Source organism: Pimephales promelas, chromosome 1, assembly GCF_988280905.1.
Source record: "Pimephales promelas chromosome 1, fPimPro1.hap1.1, whole genome shotgun sequence".
Taxonomy (NCBI): Eukaryota; Metazoa; Chordata; class Actinopteri; order Cypriniformes; family Leuciscidae; genus Pimephales; species Pimephales promelas.
Genome location: NC_142769.1, coordinates 10,525,716 through 10,540,069, shown reverse-complemented (window position 1 = coordinate 10,540,069; position 14,354 = coordinate 10,525,716). Strand labels below are relative to the sequence as shown.

The following is a 14,354-nucleotide window of genomic DNA, read 5'->3' as shown; positions in this document are numbered from 1 at the left end:
TGGTTTTTTGACTTTTGGATTGTTCTGGATTTTGATTATTGCTGCCTGCTTCTTGGATTCCCATTGTGTATTCTCCATTGTCCTGTCTGCTGATTCTCGACCCTGCCTGTACGACTATTCTTATATTAAAGCTGCATTTGGATCTTCATCTACAAGCCTCAGAGCAGTTCGTAACAATAGCCCACAGAACCTTACACTATAAAACATTACTTTTCGAAGTTGCTAATGGAGAATGTTTACTATTTCAGTCTTCTACTGCAAAATTTCACATTTAATTCAATGTTCAAATATATTTGTGAAATGTACTAGTAAATTCTAAACAAAAATCTTTCAAAAAAAAAAAAATACAACACAGATCCAGATCACACTATAGACCTTATGCACCAGAGAGTCGTGGGCGCCGTCATCTTTAGAATCTTGTCTTTGAACTTCCGGTTTCGCGGTCGCTCTGTATATTTTTATGGCATCGCTGTCGAGGAGTAATTAGCTGGTGAAGTGGATTTACTTATTGTAGAGTTAACAAAAGTTATCCTGAGCATTGTAATGTTTATCATAAGCATTGTAAAGCAGATGTCTTAACAAATGTCGACCGGGAATTTTTTTTACGAGCAGTTCATTCATACCTATGCAAGATCGCTGTCAAAATACAGACCAGAAGTCAAAAGACAATGAGCGCAGCACTGAAAAGGGGCGGGGCTACATAAGGTCTATACATTTTAGAAATATTTGAAACCAGCCTGGCCAGAAGAGCAATGGTCAGAATTAAAAACAACAACAACAACAAAAAAAGTCAGCCATTTTGGGCTGCAAAAAACAAAAACAAAAAAACAAAACAAAAAAACATGAGAATAATAAGTGCACATTGTGCTTTATTAGCCTGTGTTATATATACTTGATTCATTTGACTCAGGTTAAAGAGAACCTATATTGAAAATCAAGTTTTTAATGTTGTTTATATGTCTATGTGGTGTTTTACATATGCTTTAAGACAAACCATATGCAAATTCATAGGTCAACACCATTGCTGCTGAGTATTTTCTCCTTAAACATGCATAAAAAAAAAGACTGTCTCTCTCAAAAATGTGCTTTGAAATCGCCGATGTTGACCAATCCCGTCAAAGTGCAGGCAGTCTTTATCATATTATTAACTGCTGGGAAGCAGTGGAATCTCAAGAGAAGCCAGGTTATCCAAGTATATTTTTTTCTGTTGATATGAAAAAATGTGTACACTTAGCTATATAGCGGATAAATCGTGTCTCTGATGTATATCACAATGTTACGATGAACTATATGCCTTTCTCCACTGACGTTCTGAGATGTTCAAAGCATCTAAGGATGCTGATTTTTTTTGAAAGACTCTGAGATGATATACAAGAACATTATTGTTTGATAACGTAGTCGAGCAAATCATATTAATTACCGTTATATGTCCGAAGTTGTCTTTACTATTCTGATAATCGACACTGTATAATTTGGTATTCCACTTTTTCTGAATCAGTTTCTGGTTAAAAAAACAAACAAACATATATGGCTTAATTAAAGTGCATCAGGTATTCTGAGTGGAGGTGGGGAAATTTGCATATTCATAAATCCACATATACTAAATGAAGCAAAAAAAGAATACATACTTCGTTGTGGTGATCAAAGATTAGTTTAAAGGGATAAAATGATTGACAACAGGGGGATTTTAATTTGTGTTTAATGTAATTGATAAACATGGTAACTAGATGTTTTAATTGGAAACATACAGACCATAACTTAAAAAAAACTGTTTCTGTATTCTGAACTCACTTAGATCTGCCTCTATTTAATTTGTCAACAATGCTCTTTTTTTTTTTTTTTTTACGATCCAATAAATGATGTTTCACTAAACAAAGTTGGGGAGGAGCACGCACAAATAATTAATCCAATTAACTTGTCATCAACAGTCATCATGACTATCCCATCAGCATGAGAGGAAGCATACAGTCACTCAGTTGACTCCACAGTTTTTCAGCATCCCTCCACCACCCCGACACCTTACTCTCGGCTTGTTCCTTCCACAGCCAGGGGGAAGTACTCTGGGTTCGGGCCAAATACCGAGCCCGGAGCCCTCTCCTTGGAAAGCACGCCAAATATGCATACCATTTATTCTATCTGACTTATTTGTAAGTGTGAACTTGTGAATTTCCCGCTGGACAAAATCAAGTCCCAAACAGACCTGGCTTCCTTGTTATATAATAATATTCATTCATATACTTCAGTAGCTGTCTAACATTTCATTAAGAAAGTTGAGCGTCACATGCACTCTCTCACAGAGGAGCTACGGAAGCATAAAAGGAGGAGCGACGACAGAGAAGGACGAGAGAGGACCAGGCCTGGACAATTTATGTTATGTTTTGTGTTTGTTTTATTTTTGGATTATTAACCCTTGTGCTGCATTAGATTTTTAACACCGTTGAGTGCATTAAGGACCAAAAATGGCCACATATTAAACATTGCCTAAAATATTATATATTATTATTATTTTCCACTTTTACCAAGTTAAATCTTTTAACCAGCATCAGTCCTCATCATAACTACCAAAAATGTATTTAATTTCAGGATTTTAACCCTTTAATTACCAGTTTTGTTTGCGAAACCATCGATTTGTATAAGAGGAAAAAACACAAAAATTCAATTATTTTCAATAAACTAAATGCAAAGAGAAAACTTTAGATTTGGATTATCACAGTCCCACTTTGCAAAAAATCCCACTTAGCGCGTTAGAGACCAAAAATGGCCACCTATTAAACATTGCCTATTGCCTAAAATAAGGTGCATTTCCACCCATAGGGAATAAATATGTAGTGACGTCACTATATAATGCAAATATAATGCTTTTGCTTCAAAATGAAAGGATGTTTGTGCAAAAATCATGTTTCATGTATTACTGAGAGCCTCAGATTTAAACAACGTTTTAATGGGTTTCAATGGGCCATTTTTGGTCTTTATGGTGCTGAGTGTTACTATTTGATCTACACAGTGTGTGTTATACATATTTTGCAAAATGGGATCACATTTTTTACATGTATCCAAAAAGTCACAATTTTGCCAAATTTCATACCATTTGCATTAAAACAGCCAAAATGGTCAAAGAAATTAAACTGCAAAAGACCAAAAATGTCCCTAATGCAGCATAAGGGTTAAAGTCTTTAAATGTTCACCAGTTCCCGCGTCCTTCTTCCCATAACAACTAACCTCATTACAACATTAAAGGGATAGTTCACCCAAAAATGTTTACTAAATTTTTGGGTGAACTATCTCTTTGAGGCACGGTGCTCACACAGGTGACACAGGCTGTTCTGCCTTATGCAGTTGCCTTCTTTACAGTTCAGACTGTGAATAAAAAGGCCAAAAAGAGAAATGATCTCACCCGTAGCGTGTTGATCTGTGTGCTGCTGTTGAAAAAAGTCCAGATCAGATCTTTATTCTGCAGCCATGCCTCTGCCAGTTCGCCAACTTTAGCCAAAGCGTCAAAGGTGCGATTGGCCTGGTGACAAACAGATTGCATTGAGGAACACTGTCCAGAACACTTAGTGTAGGCACTTCATCTCATTGAAATAATATTGATTTGGTTTGCCAATTGCTGCATTGAATGATCAAATATTTAATATATCATTATTTCCCACTATACCACTGTATATATTTTAGCATTGCTCATGGCAAAATACTGGTGCTATTTTCATATCTCTTGTATCAGTATGCAGTCATGCATAAATTTAAAAAAAAAAAAAACTACATTACGTCATGATGTCTTCAGGTCTGTAAAGGATCAGACTCATGAAGCATTCTTAAAAATTAAGTTTTCTTTAACAGCTACTGTATAAACTATTTTCTGTTTTAGGTATAATAATGTTAAAAATCATTTGTATTCCAAAAAACATTTCTTAAAGTGTCACTATGCAGAATTTTCAGTTGATGCTGACTAATAAATGTAAATTTTTTGATCCAGGTAACACATAGAATGAGTAAACATTGTAAAATATACTAAAATGACATCGTAACAAAGCAGCATGAAAATCGGCAAAATTACACTTTGACTTATTTCATATTTTCATCAATCCAGCAGCAGCTCATACCTGTGCTAAAAATGACCTAGGCTCTATGATAACTAAGGTCCTTCGTTTCAAGTATACATAATCCAATTGATGTTCTTTCAAAGTAGCTGCATCTCATGAACAGGAAACAAATTAATACAGGAAAAAAAAAAATCTGTACTATCACTGATTCAATTCTCGGTGGATTTTTCTATTCTGAGCTTGTTAAGTGCAGTGCACATTCATCCTCTTTAGACGGATTTACATCTTACGCATTATGAGTCTATGTTCTCTTTATCCAGGCTAAATCATGGCCATGTTTTTAAAAGATGCAATGCATTAACCCTCCACTGGTCACTGCTCTTCTGTGCGTATGTGTGGTGAGCAGGACGAGGCCAAGGTCGAGGGCCGTGAGAGAACCAGTCTCGTATCTCTCACGGAGGAGCGGAAACATAAAAGGAAGAGTGATGACAGTTAAGGACGAGAAAGGGCAGGCCTGGACTATTTTTGTTATGTTTCTGTTTTATTCAATGCATTCTCATCCTTTAGCATCATATAGAACGGTATATGACAAAAAGGCGCTATACTACGCACATGGCACCCGTAATCGTTAATATAACACGCGCTGTGATGGTTAGGTTTAGGTGTGGGGTAGGGTAGCAACCCTGTATCACACGAAATACGTTCTGAGGAAACTATTTTGCAAATCGCAATTACGTTACATGCCAACATATAAGCAGTGCTATTACGTTGGTCCTTAACGTAATATGTCTCATTGTTAATACGTAGATTTAATACGTTATTTTCAAAGATATGTAACGTACGTTTTTGTACGTTTGGATAGATGCTAAAACGTATAATATGGACGTATTTGCAACATTTAAACGTAACCTTATTACGTTTTTACAGCTACAAAACGTTAACTATTTACATATGTTTCATATCATAACGATATCTGTATACTTTCACTTAAGATAAATGTAACAAGACCCCTTAATCCTACTCCAAAAAAACATATTTATTTTATACAGAATATAAAAAGGATAAAACGTAATGGACAGAGATGTGTAGTTAAATGAGTTTTAGCATTAAAATATATTTTGAGCCACTAATCCCACTCCTATCCCTAAACCTAACCATAACCATTCCTTAAAACTACGTAGGTAACACAATTAAGAAAAAAAAAACATAACAGACAGATACATTTCACAATAATTTATTTATTTATTATTAACATTACCAAAAGTCGTTCACATGATGATGCGTTGCAGTCGCAGTCCTCTGGCAGTATTATAGTAGTTGTGTATGAGGTACAGATCAGAATTAAAGTTATTAACGTTAATCCAAAATGTTAATCTGATTTCGGTTCACTCTCTGTCTGAAGGCGCGCGCTCTTCTCCATTTCAAATGTAAATGTACTACACCGACTGAAACACGGCATGTCGCAATCTGTGACGAAGCAGGCGAGGGCCAATGAGCGATTGATATCAATGAATTGAATTGCAATGAATTGATATCACTGCCGTAAAACATGTCGTAACGCTTCTTGAAGGCGCATTATTTGAATTTGCCAGCGCGGATTTGACGTTTGCGGTCGCTGCTGAGAAATGAAGATGAAGATCACTGGATAAAAGGCTGGATTTGGATCTGTTTCTTGCAAACAACGTATGGATTCTAGGATTTGGTTTACATCAAGCTAATAAAATGTATGTCTTTTGTGAATGTATCAGTATGTTGTGTTTTATTGGAGAAAATGCTTTTTATATATTTATGAGTAACGTTGGTCTATTATATTAATAAATGCGAAGGAAAACTTAATTGATATGACAGTTGAATGCAAAAGAGTCAAAATTTTAATGCCACGATTATGCATAAATAGTAAAGAAACCTGCTTGGATGTATTATGTTCAGGAAAAACGTAATAGCACTGCAATAGTATTACGTTAAGGAGAAACGTAATAGCACTGCTTATATGTTGGCATGTAACGTAATTACGATTTGCAAAATACGTTAAGGACAAACGTAATAGCACTGCTTATATGTTGGCATGTAACGTAATTACGATTTGCAAAATAGTTTCCTCAGAACGTATTTCGTGTGATACACAGTTGTAGGGTAGGGTAGTCTGATATTACGCTAAAGGATTTATGACGGCTTGGGTTCGCGTGAATATTAACGATAAAGGGTGCCATATGCGTAGTATAGCGTTCTATGTGACGCTCAAGGATGAGAACGGGCTGGTTTTATAATATGTGGCAGCAGTCATCCGTGAGGGACTGCTGCCTTTGCTTTCATTTTGTTGTTTGTTTATTTTATGTTATTAAAGCCACCCCTTAAGTGTCACCAGCCCACCGGTGGGCCCACACCCATTACATATTAAAAACAGTAATATCCTAGACTAAACCTAAACTAATCTAAACCTTTATATCATTTGAAAGCTTACAGTCATATATATAGAGGTTGAATTCATATTAAAACCTGCCAAACTTCCCATAGTACTTCAGTATAGGATGTCTACTAGGGATGGGCATCCAAAATAAAAGTTTGTGTTTACATAATATATGTGTGTGTAGTGTGTATAATTAATTTGTATATATAAATACCCACACATGCATGTATATATTTAAGAAATATGTGCATGTATACATTTTATATATATTTATTCACAATTAATATTATATATAAATATAAATATTTGATATATTAATAACACATTTTTCATAAATATATACATGCATGTGTGGGTATTTATATATACAAATTAATTATACACACTACACACACATATATTTGTCACGGGGTTAGGTGCAGGAGAACAGGAGTGCAGACAGAAGGAGCGGGAGGAATCCAGATAACCAAAGAAACGTGTTTATTTTCCACATACAGGCAGGAGGACGGGGTTTCACAGAGGTAACATTCAACATCGACCGACAATCATAGAGTAACACAAAGGGAACTAAATACACAGACTAATCAAACATAATGGGGTGAGAACAGGTGAAACAGATGATGATGACGAGGAACAGGTGGCTGATGAGGGAGTGAACACGGGATAGGGTGACGAGAGGATCCTGGGAAGTGTAGTGCTGAAGACAAGACAGACTGGTGCAGACGGAGGACTGTGACAGTACTCCCCCCTCCCGGGAGGCGTGACCTCACGCCGCGGAACAGAGGAAGGAGGGGGGACGAACTGGGGCCTGAGAGGGGCGTGGCCAGGGCGGAGCAGGCTGAGGGCGTGGCCAGGGCGGAGCAGGCTGAGGGCGTGGCCAGGGCGGAGCAGGCTGAGGGCGTGGCCAGGGCGGAGCAGGCTGAGGGCGTGGCCAGGGCGGAGCAGGCTGAGGGCGTGGCCAGGGCGGAACAGGCTGCGGGCGTGGCCAGGGCGGAGCAGGCTGAGGGCGTGGCCAGGGCGGAGCAGGCTGAGGGCGTGGCCAGGGCGGAGCAGGCTGAGGGCGTGGCCAGGGCGGAGCAGGCTGAGGGCGTGGCCAGGGCGGAACAGGCTGAGGGCGAGACCAGGGCGAAGCAGGCTGAGGGTGTGGCCAGGGCGGAGCAGGCTGAGGGCGTGGCCAGGGCGGAACAGGCTGAGGGCATGGCCAGGGCGGAGCAGGCTGATGGCGTGGCCGGGGCGAAGCAGGCTGAGGGCGAGACCAGGGCGAAGCAGGCTGAGGGCGTGGCCAGGGCGGAGCAGACTGAGGGCGTGGCCAGGGCGGAGCAGGCTGAGCGGTCTCTGGCGCTGGCTGGACGGTCTCTGGGGCTGGGCTGGTCGGGCCCAGCGAAGAAGAGAGCTCGGGCTCGGAGGAACTGGACGGAACCAGCAGTGATGAGCATACAGTCTCTGGATGGCTGGACGGAACCAGCAGTGAAGAGCATACAGTCTCTGGAGGACTGGACGGAACCAGCAGAGAAGAGCATTCAGTCTCTGGATGGCTGGACGGAACCAGTAGTGAAGAGCGTTCAGTCTCTGGATGGCTGGACGGAACCAGCAGTGAAGAGCATACAGTCTCTGGAGGACTGGACGGAACCAGCAGAGAAGAGCATTCAGTCTCTGGATGGCTGGACGGAACCAGCAGTGCTGAGCATACAGTCTCTGGAGAGCTGGACGGAACCAGCAGTGAAGAGCATTCATTCTCTGGAGGGCTGGACGGAACCAGCAGTGAAGAGCATACAGTCTTTAGAGGGCTGGACGGAACCAGCAGTGAAGAGCATTCATTCTCTGGTGAGTGGGACGGAACCAGCAGTGAAGAGCATTCATTCTCTGGTGAGTGGGACGGAACCAGCAGTGAAGAGCATTCATTCTCTGGAGGGCTGGGCGGAACCAGCAGTGAAGAGCATTCATCCTCTGGTGAGTGGGACGGAACCAGCAGTGAAGAGCATTCATTCTCTGGTGAGTGGGACGGAACCAGCAGTGAAGAGCATTCATTCTCTGGAGGGCTGGGCGGAACCAGCAGTGAAGAGCATTCATCCTCTGGTGAGTGGGACGGAACCAGCAGTGAAGAGCATTCATTCTCTGGAGGGCTGGACGGAACCAGCAGTGAAGAGTATACGGTCTTTAGAGGGCTGGACGGAACCAGCAGTGAAGAGCATACTGTCTCTGGAGGGCTGGACGGAACCAGCAGTGAAGAGCATTCATTCTCTGGTGAGTGGGACGAAACCAGCAGTGAAGAGCATTCATTCTCTGGTGAGTGGGACGGAACCAGCAGTGAAGAGCATTCATTCTCTGGTGAGTGGGACGGAACCAGCAGTGAAGAGCATTCATTCTCTGGTGAGCTGGACGGAACCAGCAGTGAAGGGCATTCAGTCTCTGGTGGGCTGGACGGAACCAGCAGTGAAGAGCATACTGTCTCTGGAGGGCTGGACGGAACCAGCAGTGAAGAGCATTCATTCTCTGGTGAGTGGGACGGAACCAGCAGTGAAGAGCATTCATTCTCTGGAGGGCTGGACGGAACCAGCAGTGAAGAGCATACAGTCTTTAGAGGGCTGGACGGAACCAGTAGGGAAGAGCATACTGTCTCTGGAGGGCTGGACGGAACCAGCAGTGAAGAGCATTCATTCTCTGGTGAGTGGGACGGAACCAGCAGTGAAGAGCATTCATTCTCTGGTGAGTGGGACGGAACCAGCAGTGAAGAGCATTCATTCTCTGGAGGGCTGGACGGAACCAGCAGTGAAGAGCATACAGTCTTTAGAGGGCTGGACGGAACCAGTAGTGAAGAGCATACTGTCTCTGGAGGGCTGGACGGAACCAGCAGTGAAGAGCATTCATTCTCTGGTGAGTGGGACGGAACCAGCAGTGAAGAGCATGCATTCTCTGGTGAGCTGGACGGAACCAGCAGTGAAGGGCATTCAGTCTCTGGTGGGCTGGACGGAACCAGCAGTGAAGAGCATTCGTTCTCTGGTGATCTGGACGGAACCAGCAGTGAAGAGCATTCATTCTCTGGTGAGCTGGACGGAACCAGCAGTGACGAGCATAAAGTCTCTGGAGAGCTGGACGGAACCAGCGGTGAAGAGCATACAATCTCTGGAGAGCTGGACGGAACCAGCGGGGAAGAGCATTCAAACTCTGGAGAGCTGGACGGAACCAGCGGCGAAGAGCATTCAATCTCCGGAGAGCTGGACGGAACCAGCGGGGAAGAGCATTCAAACTCTGGAGAGCTGGACGGAACCAGCGGCGAAGAGCATTCAATCTCTGGAGAGCTGGACGGAACCAGCGGTGAAGAACATTTAGTCTCTGGAGAGCTGGACGGAACCAGCAGTGAAGAGCTTACAGTCTCTGGAAAGCTGGACGGAACCAGCAGTGACGAGCATAAAGTCTCTGGAGAGCTGGACGGAACCAGCGGTGAAGAGCATACAATCTCTGGAGAGCTGGACGGAACCAGCGGGGAAGAGCATTCAAACTCTGGAGAGCTGGACGGAACCAGCGGTGAAGAGCATTCAATCTCTGGAGAGCTGGACGGAACCAGCGGTGAAGACCATTTAGTCTCTGGAGAGCTGGACGGAACCAGCAGTGAAGAGCTTACAGTCTCTGGAAAGCTGGACGGAACCAGCAGTGACGAGCATACAGTCTCTGGATGGCTGGACGGAACCAGCGGTGAAGAGCATTCAATCTCTGGAGAGCTGGACGGGACCAGCGGCGAAGAGCATTCAGACTCTGGAGAGCTGGACGGAACCAGCGGCGAAGAGCATTCAATCTCTGGAGAGCTGGACGGAACCAGCGGGGAAGAGCATTCAGTCTCTGGAGAGCTGGACGGAACCAGCGGTGAAGAGCATTCAATCTCTGGAGAGCTGGACGGAACCAGCGGTGAAGAGCATTCAATCTCTGGAGAGCTGGACGGAACCAGCGGTGAAGAGCATTCAATCTCTGGAGAGCTGGACGGAACCAGCGGTGAGGGGAGTTCCGACTTGGGAGGGCTGACGGTGAGCGCGGGCTCGGCATGGCTGACGGTGAGCGCAGACTCGGCAGGGCTGACGGTGCGCGCAGGCTCGGCAGGGCTGACGGTGAGCGCGGGCTCGGCAGGGCTGACGGTGAGCGCGGGCTCGGCAGGGCTGACGGTGAGCGCGGACTCGGCTGGGCTGACGGTGACCAGAGAAGATGAGGGTTCAGGGTTTGGAGTGGTGCTGGTGACTTCTTCCACGTAGAATGGGGATTCACAGCACACCAGCACCCACTCCACACAGGCGAGGAAATCATCTGCTGGACCGCTCCCTGGGAGGCGTGCCCGGGACCGCTCGCTGAGGCTGGCGATGTAGAAAACACACAGCGAGCGGTCCGAATAGTGAGTGTGGAACGCCAATTCCAGAAAGTCCCTGGTATGGGACTCCAGGGAGCGGTCTTCCTGGTCCAGACAGAGGAGGCTTACCGCTGGAAGGTCCATAATTCTCCGTTAAATGTTGGTCGGTCGATCTGTCACGGGGTTAGGTGCAGGAGAACAGGAGTGCAGACAGAAGGAGCGGGAGGAATCCAGATAACCAAAGAAACGTGTTTATTTTCCACATACAGGCAGGAGGACGGGGTTTCACAGAGGTAACATTCAACATCGACCGACAATCATAGAGTAACACAAAGGGAACTAAATACACAGACTAATCAAACATAATGGGGTGAGAACAGGTGAAACAGATGATGATGACGAGGAACAGGTGGCTGATGAGGGAGTGAACACGGGATAGGGTGACGAGAGGATCCTGGGAAGTGTAGTGCTGAAGACAAGACAGACTGGTGCAGACGGAGGACTGTGACAATATTATGTAAACACAAACTTTTATTTTGGATGCGATTAATCGTTGCCCATCCCTAATGTCTACTTCAAAAATTGTATAAAAATTGTGGAAATATATGGTAAACTATATGGTAATGGAGTCTGGTTGTCACCTATTGAAAAAGTTTGGTACTGCGCCCAAACAAAATCTTACTGAAAGCTAATTTTTTGAGGTATCAATCTCAAATTTGAAACGCACAACTTTTTCAGATTTTTGGCTTTGATTTTCTTGCAGTTTTAGAGTCCAACATGTTTTAAAGATATTTTATATAAAATATGATTAATTCAATTTTTACATTGTACATTTTCATAAACTCAAACTTCTACAACTTTTTTTCTGGTTCACTTCCTTAATTTATTTCACAGACAAAAATCATCCAAATGTCTTTAAAACAAGACCAATCTTACGTCTATATTCCAAAGCAGTTTTGAATTACAACTTTTTAAGTTTAGAATGTGCATTTTCATGTCGATTCAAAAAAAAATGGGGGGAGCAAACAAACTTTGCTAAAGTATGTTTTTGTTTGTGTGCATACCTCTGTAACAATGCTCCGTGTAACATTTGTGTCGGGAGTGTAGAGGATTTTTCCTTGCAGAAAGGGTCTGACGGTTTTCCATAACAGACGCAGGCTGGACGAGCTCTCCATTGTGTCAGTCAAGTTTTTACAGTACTCACCTGGAAAGACAGAAGAGTGGATATACGTTAAAATATACAAAACATTACTGGAGAAGCAGATTCAGATGGAGCCAAGCTCAGACTCAAGCTTTGACTGCAATAATGTTTTTCTTGTGCATCAAGCAAGCACCACACTTTCTATTTATCATATTTGATGAGCTCAGTGTGATCAAAATGGAATAAAACCCTAAATCAAATCTGTGCATTGTATTAAGCAACTGTGTCTCTTTAGGAGACTTGGATTGAATAGCTTGATTCATATGGATTAGTTTTACAATGCATTGAACATTTACAATATTTCAATGGATGGGAAAATAATAGGATAATAACCATAAAAAATATGTACAATTTTATTAGTTGAAATTAAATACATTTTAATTGAAATAAAATAAAATAAAACTTATTTTATTTTATTTTTTTAGCTGGTTGCCAAGGCAGCATTTATCATTTTCATGTAACTTAACTTGAAGTAGGGATGGGCAACGATTAATCGCGATTAATCGCATCCAAAATAAAAGTTTGTGTTTCCATAATATATGTGTGTGTAGTGTGTATAATTCATTTGTATATAAAAATACCCACACATGCATGTATATATTTAAGAAAAATGTGTTATTAATATATCAAATATTTATATTTATATATATAATATTAATTGTGAATAAATATATATAAAATATATACATGCACATATTTCTTAAATATATACATGCATGTGTGGGTATTTATATATACAAATTAATTATACACACTACACAAACATATATTATGTAAACACAAACTTTTATTTTGGATGCGATTAATCGCGATTAATCGTTGCCCATCCCTAACTTGAAGTACTAAAATAAATGTAAAAAAAAAAATGTATAAAAACTACATAAACACATACAAATAAAAATGACAAAAATACTATAACTATATGTAATGAAACGATATATATCTGCTTGCGCTTTGGTCGAAGAAGCAACAAAACGTCCTCGCGCGACGCAAGCCATTGAAATTTAAGGGTTTCAAAGCGCAGCGCGAGGACGTTTTGTGTCGCACACACTCGTTTCGGCTTGCGAGCCGGCCAAATAGTAACGTTACCTTTGAGCGGATGACGAGCGCGAGACGCCGAAATGGGTGCCCTAAGATTCTGAATGGAAAGATTACTTTTAAAAAGTTGCCATATTGTCCCATTGACAAGACCAAGTGATCTGTGTTTTGTCGTTGTGAACTGAGCTATCATCATCGCAGCACGTCCTGTCTGAAACACCACTTGATGATGGCCAAGCAAACACACACACACACACACAGATGATGTGAATTCTCCGCCCCCTCACCAATATTAGGACGTCGTCAGTATTTCTTTCACCCTTTTATTGATAGACAGTGTTACATTGTGTGAGAAATTATTTTTTTAGTGTGAAATTGAACACTATTCCAATGTTATTTTCAATAATAATTTTTCCACTTTTTCACTTTTCCATATTGATAAAAGCATTAAAATGAGAAAAAAATAATGTAACAAAAAGAAATCAAGAGACATTTAGAATAGATAAAAATGTGCGATTAATCGCGAGTTAACTATGACATTAATGCAATTAATCACGATTAAATATTTTAATCGTTTGACAGCACTAATATATATATATATATATATATATATATATATATATATATATATATATATATACACTCACATACATACATACATATAGACATTAAAACATCCAATTAGCATTTTCCAATATGTACTTTAAATTTGCTCAGAAAAAAGTTAATCAGTTCTTCAGAAGCTCGCTGTTCCCTACCGCAAAAACTCACCAGCAGCAACAAGCAACAAATTACGCCAACAAACGATTTAGATTTTATCTTAAAAATCTGTCACAGATTCATACTGAAAGTCAAGATTAGATTCAGATTTAACCCTCGAACCTCTGCACTTCAGCACATTCATGTATAGAGAAAGCAGAACAGGCATATAAAGGCATTTCTGCCCAGTCAGGTACACTCTGTTTTCCCTATAGAAAAGCAATAAACACTCTGTGCTCTAGCTGTGCCAGAAAATCATTACTTTAATTTGATTGAGCGAATGGGCAGCCCTTAGGTGAGACCTCAATCCAGGTAGGACATTTCAGTGTAAAATGATCATTATTTTGCTAGTGCTGAAAATCTGCAGTTATGTAATGATCAGGGCAAGGATTTATAAAACCAACAAGACTACAATTTTTACATAACATATGCCAAAATAAAAGTAATTATGCTCTTATTCTCACAACTAAGTAGTGTTATGCATAAATGCCCGTAGGTGTTAAGACCTGGTCTCAATTCATAAATTATTTAGAGCTAACAAAACCAAGTTACAGTAGGAGTTGCAAAATGGCTGTT

The 14,354-nt window shown here is 41.5% G+C and overlaps 1 protein-coding gene across 2 annotated transcripts in view; it reads right to left on the bottom strand.

Annotated features, from left to right (window-relative positions):
- The window catches only part of LOC120477781 (phospholipid-transporting ATPase ABCA1), a 265,488-nt gene that overhangs the window by 169,045 nt on the left and 82,089 nt on the right, over window positions 1-14,354 (bottom strand). For both annotated transcript variants that reach the window (XM_039669594.2, XM_089126189.1), the window contains exons 10-11: window positions 11,845-11,984; window positions 3,395-3,511 (exon numbers count right to left, since the gene is read on the bottom strand). In XM_039669594.2, coding sequence (XP_039525528.2) covers window positions 3,395-3,511; window positions 11,845-11,984 — 257 coding nt within the window. The remainder of the gene's footprint in view (window positions 1-3,394; window positions 3,512-11,844; window positions 11,985-14,354) is intronic.